Here is a 12,475-nt window from a genome sequence, read left to right on the forward strand (position 1 = left end):
TGTGATATCTCTCCTATTGTCTACTGTATTGTCCCTGTCACTAAGGTGTGATATCTCTCCTATTGTCTACTGTATTGTCCCTGTCACTAAGGTGTGATATCTCTCCTATTGTCTACTGTATTGTCCCTGTCACTAAGGTGTGATGTCTCTCCTATTGTCTACTGTATTGTCCCTAAGGTGTGATATCTCTCCTATTGTCTACTGTATTGTCACTAAGGTGTGATATCTCTCATATTGTCTACTGTATTGTCCCTGTCACTAAGGTGTGATATCTCTCCTATTGTCTACTGTATTGTCCCTGTCACTAAGGTGTGATATCTCTCCTATTGTCTACTGTATTGTCCCTGTCACTAAGGTGTGATATCTCTCCTATTGTCTACTGTATTGTCCCTGTCACTAAGGTGTGATATCTCTCCTATTGTCTACTGTATTGTCCCTAAGGTGTGATATCTCTCCTATTGTCTACTGTATTGTCCCTAAGGTGTGATATCTCTCCTATTGTCTACTGTATTGTCACTAAGGTGTGATATCTCTCCTATTGTCTACTGTATTGTCCCTGTCACTAAGGTGTGATATCTCTCCTATTGTCTACTGTATTGTCCCTGTCACTAAGGTGTGATATCTCTCCTATTGTCTACTGTATTGTCCCTGTCACTAAGGTGTGATATCTCTCCTATTGTCTACTGTATTGTCCCTGTCACTAAGGTGTGATATCTCTCCTATTGTCTACTGTATTGTCCCTGTCACTAAGGTGTGATATCTCTCCTATTGTCTACTGTATTGTCCCTGTCACTAAGGTGTGATATCTCTCCTATTGTCTACTGTATTGTCCCTGTCACTAAGGTGTGATCTCTCCTATTGTCTACTGTATTGTCCCTGTCACTAAGGTGTGATATCTCTCCTATTGTCTACTGTATTGTCCCTGTCACTAAGGTGTGATATCTCTCCTATTGTCTACTGTATTGTCCCTGTCACTAAGGTGTGATATCTCTCCTATTGTCTACTGTATTGTCCCTGTCACTAAGGTGTGATGTCTCTCCTATTGTCTACTGTATTGTCCCTGTCACTAAGGTGTGATGTCTCTCCTATTGTCTACTGTATTGTCCCTGTCACTAAGGTGTGATATCTCTCCTATTGTCTACTGTATTGTCCCTGTCACTAAGGTGTGATATCTCTCCTATTGTCTACTGTATTGTCCCTGTCACTAAGGTGTGATATCTCTCCTATTGTCTACTGTATTGTCCCTGTCACTAAGGTGTGATATCTCTCCTATTGTCTACTGTATTGTCCCTGTCACTAAGGTGTGATATCTCTCCTATTGTCTACTGTATTGTCCCTGTCACTAAGGTGTGATATCTCTCCTATTGTCTACTGTATTGTCCCTGTCACTAAGGTGTGATATCTCTCCTAACCAGCTGGTTAATGTTCCCTTTAGTAAGGTGTGATATCTCTCATATTGTCTACTGTATTGTCCCTGTCACTAAGGTGTGATATCTCTCCTATTGTCTACTGTATTGTCCCTGTCACTAAGGTGTGATATCTCTCCTATTGTCTACTGTATTGTCCCTGTCACTAAGGTGTGATATCTCTCCTATTGTCTACTGTATTGTCCCTGTCACTAAGGTGTGATATCTCTCCTATTGTCTACTGTATTGTCCCTGTCACTAAGGTGTGATATCTCTCCTATTGTCTACTGTATTGTCCCTGTCACTAAGGTGTGATATCTCTCCTATTGTCTACTGTATTGTCCCTGTCACTAAGGTGTGATATCTCTCCTATTGTCTACTGTATTGTCCCTGTCACTAAGGTGTGATATCTCTCCTATTGTCTACTGTATTGTCCCTGTCACTAAGGTGTGATGTCTCTCCTATTGTCTACTGTATTGTCCCTAAGGTGTGATATCTCTCCTATTGTCTACTGTATTGTCACTAAGGTGTGATATCTCTCATATTGTCTACTGTATTGTCCCTGTCACTAAGGTGTGATATCTCTCCTATTGTCTACTGTATTGTCCCTGTCACTAAGGTGTGATGTCTCTCCTATTGTCTACTGTATTGTCCCTGTCACTAAGGTGGGATGTCTCTCCTATTGTCTACTGTATTGTCCCTGTCACTAAGGTGTGATATCTCTCCTATTGTCTACTGTATTGTCCCTGTCACTAAGGTGTGATATCTCTCCTATTGTCTACTGTATTGTCCCTGTCACTAAGGTGTGATATCTCTCCTATTGTCTACTGTATTGTCCCTGTCACTAAGGTGTGATATCTCTCCTATTGTCTACTGTATTGTCCCTGTCACTAAGGTGTGATATCTCTCCTATTGTCTACTGTATTGTCCCTGTCACTAAGGTGTGATATCTCTCCTATTGTCTACTGTATTGTCCCTGTCACTAAGGTGTGATATCTCTCCTATTGTCTACTGTATTGTCCCTGTCACTAAGGTGTGATATCTCTCCTATTGTCTACTGTATTGTCCCTGTCACTAAGGTGTGATATCTCTCCTATTGTCTACTGTATTGTCCCTGTCACTAAGGTGTGATGTCTCTCCTATTGTCTACTGTATTGTCCCTAAGGTGTGATATCTCTCCTATTGTCTACTGTATTGTCACTAAGGTGTGATATCTCTCATATTGTCTACTGTATTGTCCCTGTCACTAAGGTGTGATATCTCTCCTATTGTCTACTGTATTGTCCCTGTCACTAAGGTGTGATATCTCTCCTATTGTCTACTGTATTGTCCCTGTCACTAAGGTGTGATATCTCTCCTATTGTCTACTGTATTGTCCCTGTCACTAAGGTGTGATATCTCTCCTATTGTCTACTGTATTGTCCCTGTCACTAAGGTGTGATATCTCTCCTATTGTCTACTGTATTGTCCCTGTCACTAAGGTGTGATATCTCTCCTATTGTCTACTGTATTGTCCCTGTCACTAAGGTGTGATATCTCTCCTATTGTCTACTGTATTGTCCCTGTCACTAAGGTGTGATATCTCCTATTGTCTACTGTATTGTCACTAAGGTGTGATGTCTCTCCTATTGTCTACTGTATTGTCCCTGTCACTAAGGTGTGATATCTCTCCTATTGTCTACTGTATTGTCCCTGTCACTAAGGTGTGATATCTCTCCTATTGTCTACTGTATTGTCCCTGTCACTAAGGTGTGATATCTCTCCTATTGTCTACTGTATTGTCCCTGTCACTAAGGTGTGATATCTCTCCTATTGTCTACTGTATTGTCCCTGTCACTAAGGTGTGATATCTCTCCTATTGTCTACTGTATTGTCCCTGTCACTAAGGTGTGATATCTCTCCTATTGTCTACTGTATTGTCCCTGTCACTAAGGTGTGATATCTCTCCTATTGTCTACTGTATTGTCCCTGTCACTAAGGTGTGATATCTCTCCTATTGTCTACTGTATTGTCCCTGTCACTAAGGTGTGATATCTCTCCTATTGTCTACTGTATTGTCCCTGTCACTAAGGTGTGATATCTCTCCTATTGTCTACTGTATTGTCCCTGTCACTAAGGTGTGATATCTCTCCTATTGTCTACTGTATTGTCCCTGTCACTAAGGTGTGATATCTCTCCTATTGTCTACTTTATTGTCCCTGTCACTAAGGTGTGATATCTCTCCTATTGTCTACTGTATTGTCCCTGTCACTAAGGTGTGATATCTCTCCTATTGTCTACTGTATTGTCCCTGTCACTAAGGTGTGATATCTCTCCTATTGTCTACTGTATTGTCCTGTCACTGTCCATTGTCTACTGTATTGTCCCTGTCACTAAGGTGTGATATCTCTCCTATTGTCTACTGTATTGTCCCTGTCACTAAGGTGTGATATCTCTCCTATTGTCTACTGTATTGTCCCTGTCACTAAGGTGTGATATCTCTCCTATTGTCTACTGTATTGTCCCTGTCACTAAGGTGTGATATCTCTCCTATTGTCTACTGTATTGTCCCTGTCACTAAGGTGTGATATCTCTCCTATTGTCTACTGTATTGTCCCTGTCACTAAGGTGTGATATCTCTCCTATTGTCTACTGTATTGTCCCTGTCACTAAGGTGTGATATCTCTCCTATTGTCTACTGTATTGTCCCTGTCACTAAGGTGTGATATCTCTCCTATTGTCTACTGTATTGTCCCTGTCACTAAGGTGTGATATCTCTCCTATTGTCTACTGTATTGTCCCTGTCACTAAGGTGTGATATCTCTCCTATTGTCTACTGTATTGTCCCTGTCACTAAGGTGTGATATCTCTCCTATTGTCTACTGTATTGTCCCTGTCACTAAGGTGTGATATCTCTCCTATTGTCTACTGTATTGTCCCTGTCACTAAGGTGTGATATCTCTCCTATTGTCTACTGTATTGTCCCTGTCACTAAGGTGTGATATCTCTCCTACTGTATTTGTCTACTGTATTGTCCCTGTCACTAAGGTGTGATATCTCTCCTATTGTCTACTGTATTGTCCCTGTCACTAAGGTGTGATATCTCTCCTATTGTCTACTGTATTGTCCCTGTCACTAAGGTGTGATATCTCTCCTATTGTCTACTGTATTGTCCCTGTCACTAAGGTGTGATATCTCTCCTATTGTCTACTGTATTGTCCCTGTCACTAAGGTGTGATATCTCCTCCTATTGTCTACTGTATTGTCCCTGTCACTAAGGTGTGATATCTCTCCTATTGTCTACTGTATTGTCCCTGTCACTAAGGTGTGATATCTCTCCTATTGTCTACTGTATTGTCCCTGTCACTAAGGTGTGATATCTCTCCTATTGTCTACTGTATTGTCCCTGTCACTAAGGTGTGATATCTCTCCTATTGTCTACTGTATTGTCCCTGTTACTAAGGTGTGATATCTCTCCTATTGTCTACTGTATTGTCCCTGTCACTAAGGTGTGATATCTCTCCTATTGTCTACTGTATTGTCCCCTTCACTAAGGTGTGATATCTCTCCTATTGTCTACTGTATTGTCACTAAGGTGTGATATCTCTCCTATTGTCTACTGTATTGTCCCTGTCACTAAGGTGTGATGTCTCTCCTATTGTCTACTGTATTGTCCCCTGTCACTAAGGTGTGATATCTCTCCTATTGTCTACTGTATTGTCCCTGTCACTAAGGTGTGATATCTCTCCTATTGTCTACTGTATTGTCCCTGTCACTAAGGTGTGATATCTCTCCTATTGTCTACTGTATTGTCCCTGTCACTAAGGTGTGATATCTCTCCTATTGTCTACTGTATTGTCACTAAGGTGTGATATCTCTCCTATTGTCTACTGTATTGTCCCTGTCACTAAGGTGTGATATCTCTCCTATTGTCTACTGTATTGTCCCTGTCACTAAGGTGTGATATCTCTCCTATTGTCTACTGTATTGTCCCTGTCACTAAGGTGTGATATCTCTCCTATTGTCTACTGTATTGTCCCTGTCACTAAGGTGTGATATCTCTCCTATTGTCTACTGTATTGTCCCTGTCACTAAGGTGTGATATCTCTCCTATTGTCTACTGTATTGTCACTGTCACTAAGGTGTGATATCTCTCCTATTGTCTACTGTATTGTCACTGTCACTAAGGTGTGATATCTCTCCTATTGTCTACTGTATTGTCACTGTCACTAAGGTGTGATATCTCTCCTATTGTCTACTGTATTGTCCCTGTCACTAAGGTGTGATATCTCTCCTATTGTCTACTGTATTGTCACTGTCACTAAGGTGTGATATCTCTCCTATTGTCTACTGTATTGTCCCTGTCACTAAGGTGTGATATCTCTCCTATTGTCTACTGTATTGTCCCTGTCACTAAGGTGTGATATCTCTCCTATTGTCTACTGTATTGTCACTGTCACTAAGGTGTGATATCTCTCCTATTGTCTACTGTATTGTCACTAAGGTGTGATATCTCTCCTATTGTCTACTGTATTGTCCCTGTCACTAAGGTGTGATATCTCTCCTATTGTCTACTGTATTGTCCCTGTCACTAAGGTGTGATATCTCTCCTATTGTCTACTGTATTGTCCCTGTCACTAAGGTGTGATATCTCTCCTATTGTCTACTGTATTGTCCCTGTCACTAAGGTGTGATATCTCTCCTATTGTCTACTGTATTGTCCCTGTCACTAAGGTGTGATATCTCTCCTATTGTCTACTGTATTGTCACTAAGGTGTGATATCTCTCCTATTGTCTACTGTATTGTCCCTGTCACTAAGGTGTGATATCTCTCCTATTGTCTACTGTATTGTCCCTGTCACTAAGGTGTGATATCTCTCCTATTGTCTACTGTATTGTCACTAAGGTGTGATATCTTTCCTATTGTCTACTGTATTGTCCCTGTCACTAAGGTGTGATATCTCTCCTATTGTCTACTGTATTGTCACTAAGGTGTGATATCTCTCCTATTGTCTACTGTATTGTCACCTGTCACTAAGGTGTGATATCTCTCCTATTGTCTACTGTATTGTCCCTGTCACTAAGGTGTGATATCTCTCCTATTGTCTACTGTATTGTCCCTGTCACTAAGGTGTGATATCTCTCCTATTGTCTACTGTATTGTCCCTGTCACTAAGGTGTGATATCTCTCCTATTGTCTACTGTATTGTCACTGAGGTGTGATATCTCTCCTATTGTCTACTGTATTGTCCCTGTCACTAAGGTGTGATATCTCTCCTATTGTCTACTGTATTGTCCCTGTCACGATCCTGTTGCTCTGTTCCTGAACCGCCATTTTAAACATGTACATGATACTGCAACACAGTGTCCCCACGGGCACAGTAAAGTTCCTCTCCTCTCTCCTCCTCCTCCCCCTCCTCCTCCTCCCCCCTCCTCTCCTCCTCCTCCTCTCCCCTCTCTCCTCCTCTCCTCCTCATTCTCCTCTCCCCTCCTCCTCTCTCTCCTCCTGCCTCGCTCCTACTCCTCTTCCTCCTTCTCTCTCCCTCCTTCTCCTCCCTCGCTCCTCCTCTCCTCTTCCTCCTCCTCCTCCTCCTCCTCCCTCGCTCCTCCTCCTCCTCACCTCTCTCCTCCTCCTCCTCACCTCTCCTCCTCCTCCTCACCTCTCCTCTTCCTCCTCACCTTTCCTCCCGTATCCTCCGTACTCTCTCCTGTCTCTCTCTCTTCTCCTGTTCCTCCTGAGCCCTCTGTTCGGCCGTGTCCTTCGTACTCTCTCCTCCCCTCCTCCTCCTCTCTCCTCCTCCTCACCTCTCCTCCCGTATCCTTCGTACTCTCTCCTCCTCCTCTCCTCACCTCTCCTCCTCCTCCTCACCTCTCTACTCCTCCTCCTCACCTCTCCTCCTCCTCCTCACGTATCCTTCGTACTCTCTCCTCCTCCTCCCTCCTCACCTCTCCTCCTCCTCACCTCTCTACTCCTCCTCCTCCTCTCTCCTCCTCCTCCTCACCTCTCCTCCCGTATCCTCCGTACTCTCTCCTGTCTCTCTCTCTTCTCCTGTTCCTCCTGAGCCCTCTGTTCGGCCGTGTCCTTCCGGACGCGTTCAGAGATGGCTTCGTAGTCTTTGGCGATGTTGTTCAGCAGCCAGTTGAGTCCGTTCCTGATGGACTTGTCCCCCTTCTTACCGTAGCCCAGAACAGCAGAACACGGCTCCTGACAACACACAGGAAGTCAGACGGGTAGAGAGACAGAGAGGGATCACAGGTCACACAACATTTGATAACTTAACTGTATTTTATAGACGGCTATTCTCACAAGAGAGAGTACAATAAGGGGGGTCATTGTTGAAACCAGGAGGATCTCTTTGCTAATAGAATGTATGAAGAACACACAATCCTGACCAGCTGCAATAATGTACAGTCTCATAGCCACAGTACTGCAGTATAAAAAGGTACAGTCTCATAGCCACAGTACTGCAGTATAACAAGGTACAGTCTCATAGCCACAGTACTGTAGTATAACAAGGTACAGTCTCATAGCCACAGTACTGCAGTATAAAAGTCTCATAGCCACAGTACTGTAGTATAACAAGGTACAGCCTCATAGCCACAGTACTGCAGTATAACAAGGTACAGTCTCATAGCCACAGTACTGCAGTATAACAGTCTCATAGCCACAGTACTGCAGTATAACAAGGTACAGTCTCATAGCCACAGTACTGCAGTATAACAAGGTACAGTCTCATAGCCACAGTACTGCAGTATAACAAGGTACAGTCTCATAGCCACAGTACTGCAGTATAACAGTCTCATAGCCACAGTACTGCAGTATAACAGTCTCATAGCCACAGTACTGCAGTATAACAGTCTCATAGCCACAGTACTGCAGTATAACAAGGTACAGTCTCATAGCCACAGTACTGCAGTATAACAGTCTCATAGCCACAGTACTGCAGTATAACAGTCTCATAGCCACAGTACTGCAGTATAACAAGGTACAGTCTCATAGCCACAGTACTGCAGTATAACAAGGTACAGTCTCATAGCCACAGTACTGCAGTATAACAAGGTACAGTCTCATAGCCACAGTACTGCAGTATAACAGTACTCATAGCCACAGTACTGCAGTATAACAAGGTACAGTCTCATAGCCACAGTACTGCAGTATAACAAGGTACAGTCTCATAGCCACAGTACTGCAGTATAACAAGGTACAGTCTCATAGCCACAGTACTGCAGTATAACAGTCTCATAGCCACAGTACTGCAGTATAACAGTCTCATAGCCACAGTACTGCAGTATAACAAGGTACAGTCTCATAGCCACAGTACTGCAGTATAACAGTCTCATAGCCACAGTACTGCAGTATAACAAGGTATAGTCTCATAGCCACAGTACTGTAGTATAACAGTCTCATAGCCACAGTACTGCAGTATAACAGTCTCATAGCCACAGTACTGCAGTATAACAGTCTCATAGCCACAGTACTGCAGTATAACAAGGTACAGTCTCATAGCCACAGTACTGCAGTATAACAAGGTACAGTCTCATAGCCACAGTACTGCAGTATAACAAGGTACAGCCTCATAGCCACAGTACTGTAGTATAACAGTCTCATAGCCACAGTACTGCAGTATAACAAGTCAGTCTCATAGCCACAGTACTGCAGTATAACAAGGTCAGTCTCATAGCCACAGTACTGCAGTATAACAAACAGTCTCATAGCCACAGTACTGCAGTATAACAAGGTACAGTCTCATAGCCACAGTACTGCAGTATAACAGTCTCATAGCCACAGTACTGCAGTATAACAAGGTACAGTCTCATAGCCACAGTACTGCAGTATAACAAGGTACAGTCTCATAGCCACAGTACTGCAGTATAACAGTCTCATAGCCACAGTACTGTAGTATAACAAGGTACAGTCTCATAGCCACAGTACTGTAGTATAACAAGGTACAGTCTCATAGCCACAGTACTGCAGTATAACAAGGTACAGTCTCATAGCCACAGTACTGCAGTATAACAAGGTACAGTCTCATAGCCACAGTACTGCAGTATAACAAGGTACAGTCTCATAGCCACAGTACTGCAGTATAACAGTCTCATAGCCACAGTACTGCAGTATAACAAGGTACAGTCTCATAGCCACAGTACTGTATAACAAGGTACAGTCTCATAACAGTACTGCAGTATACAGTCTCATAGCCACAGTACTGCAGTATAACAAGGTACAGTCTCATAGCCACAGTACTGCAGTATAACAGTCTCATAGCCACAGTACTGCAGTATAACAAGGTACAGTCTCATAGCCACAGTACTGTAGTATAACAAGGTATAGTCTCATAGCCACAGTACTGCAGTATAACAGTCTCATAGCCACAGTACTGCAGTATAACAAGGTACAGTCTCATAGCCACAGTACTGCAGTATAACAAGGTACAGTCTCATAGCCACAGTACTGCAGTATAACAGTCTCATAGCCACAGTACTGCAGTATAACAGTCTCATAGCCACAGTACTGCAGTATAACAGTCTCATAGCCACAGTACTGCAGTATAACAAGGTACAGTCTCATAGCCACAGTACTGCAGTATAACAAGGTACAGTCTCATAGCCACAGTACTGCAGTATAACAAGGTACAGTCTCATAGCCACAGTACTGCAGTATAACAAGGTACAGTCTCATAGCCACAGTACTGCAGTATAACAAGGTACAGTCTCATAGCCACAGTACTGCAGTATAACAAGGTACAGTCTCATAGCCACAGTACTGCAGTATAACAAGGTACAGTCTCATAGCCACAGTACTGTAGTATAACAAGGTACAGTCTCATAGCCACAGTACTGCAGTATAACAAGGTACAGTCTCATAGCCACAGTACTGCAGTATAACAAGGTACAGTCTCATAGCCACAGTACTGCAGTATAACAAGGTACAGTCTCATAGCCACAGTACTGCAGTATAACAAGGTACAGTCTCATAGCCACAGTACTGCAGTATAACAAGGTACAGTCTCATAGCCACAGTACTGCAGTATAACAAGGTACAGTCTCATAGCCACAGTACTGCAGTATAACAAGGTACAGTCTCATAGCCACAGTACTGCAGTATAACAAGGGTACAGTCTAACAAGGTACAGCCACAGTACTGCAGTATAACAAGGTACAGTCTCATAGCCACAGTACTGTATAACAGTATAACAGTACTGCAGTATAACAAGGTACAGTCTCATAGCCACAGTACTGCAGTATAACAGTCTCATAGCACAGTACAGTATAACAGTCTCTGCAGTATAACAGTACAGTCTCATAGCCACAGTACTGCAGTATAACAAGGTACAGTCTCATAGCCACAGTACTGCAGTATAACAGTCTCATAGCCACAGTACTGCAGTAACATATAGCCACAGTACTGCAGTATAACAGTCTCATAGCCACAGTACTGCAGTATAACAAGGTACAGTCTCATAGCCACAGTACTGCAGTATAACAGTCTTATAGCCACAGTACTGCAGTATAACAGTCTCATAGCCACAGTACTGCAGTATAACAGTAGCCACACAGTATAACAAGGTACAGTCTCATAGCCACAGTACTGCAGTATAACAAGGTACAGTCTCATAGCCACAGTACTGCAGTATAACAGTCTCATAGCCACAGTACTGCAGTATAACAAGGTACAGTCTCATAGCCACAGTACTGCAGTATAACAAGGTACAGTCTCATAGCCACAGTACTGCAGTATAACAAGTACAGTACAGTACTGCAGTATAACAGTCTCATAGCCACAGTACTGTAGTACTGCAGTATACAGTATAGCCACAGTACTGCAGTATAACAGTCTCATAGCCACAGTACTGCAGTATAACAAGGTACAGTCTCATAGCCACAGTACTGCAGTATAAGGTCTCATACAGTCTCATAGCCACAGTACTGCAGTATAACAGTCTCATAGCCACAGTCTCAGTCTCATAGCCACAGTACTGCAGTATAGGTACAGTCTCATAGCCACAGTACTGCAGTATAACAAGGTACAGTCTCATAGCCACAGTACTGCAGTATAACAAGGTACAGTCTCATAGCCACAGTACTGCAGTATAACAGTCTCATAGCCACAGTACTGCAGTATAACAAGGTACAGTCTCATAGCCACAGTACTGCAGTATAACAAGGTACAGTCTCATAGCCACAGTACTGCAGTATAACAGTATAGCCACAGTACTGCAGTATAACAGTCTCATAGCCACAGTACTGCAGTATAACAAGGTACAGCCTCATAGCCACAGTACTGCAGTATAACAAGGTACAGTCTCATAGCCACAGTACTGCAGTATAACAAGGTACAGTCTCATAGCCACAGTACTGCAGTATAACAAGGTACAGTCTCATAGCCACAGTACTGCAGTATAACAAGGTACAGTCTCATAGCCACAGTACTGCAGTATAGGTACAGTCATAGCCACAGTACTGCAGTATAACAGTCTCATAGCCACAGTACTGTAGTATAACAAGGTACAGTCTCATAGCCACAGTACTGCAGTATAACAAGGTACAGTCTCATAGCCACAGTACTGCAGTATATAGGTACAGTCTCATAACAAGCAGTATAACAGTACAGTCTCATAGCCACAGTACTGCAGTATAACAGTACAGTCTCATAGCCACAGTACTGCAGTATAACAGTCTCATAGCCACAGTACTGCAGTATAACAGTCTCATAACAGTACTGCAGTACAGTCTCATAGCCACAGTACTGCAGTATAACAGTCTCATAGCCACAGTACTGCAGTATAACAAGTACAGTCTCATAGCCACAGTACTGCAGTATAACAAGGTACAGTCTCATAGCCACAGTACTGCAGTATAACAGTCTCATAGCCACAGTACTGCAGTATAACAGGTCAGTCTCATAGCCACAGTACTGCAGTATAGCCACAGTACTGCACAAGGTACAGTCTCATAGCCACAGTACTGCAGTATAACAAGGTACAGTCTCATAGCCACAGTACTGCAGTATAACAAGGTACAGTCTCATAGCCACAGTACATAGCCACAGTACTGCAGTATAACAAGGTACAGTCTCATAGCCACAGTAC

The 12,475-nt window shown here is 43.0% G+C and overlaps 1 protein-coding gene across 1 annotated transcript in view; it reads right to left on the bottom strand.

Moving 5' to 3' along the window:
- LOC127927481 (ADP-ribosylation factor-like protein 13B) overlaps positions 1-12,475 on the bottom strand; it is a 56,881-nt gene that overhangs the window by 29,757 nt on the left and 14,649 nt on the right. Inside the window, exon 7 of the mRNA XM_052513926.1 lies at positions 7,388-7,590. Coding sequence (XP_052369886.1) covers positions 7,388-7,590 — 203 coding nt within the window. The remainder of the gene's footprint in view (positions 1-7,387; positions 7,591-12,475) is intronic.

The sequence above is a fragment of the Oncorhynchus keta genome, unplaced genomic scaffold, assembly GCF_023373465.1.
Source record: "Oncorhynchus keta strain PuntledgeMale-10-30-2019 unplaced genomic scaffold, Oket_V2 Un_scaffold_1436_pilon_pilon, whole genome shotgun sequence".
NCBI classification, from domain to species: domain Eukaryota; kingdom Metazoa; phylum Chordata; class Actinopteri; order Salmoniformes; family Salmonidae; genus Oncorhynchus; species Oncorhynchus keta.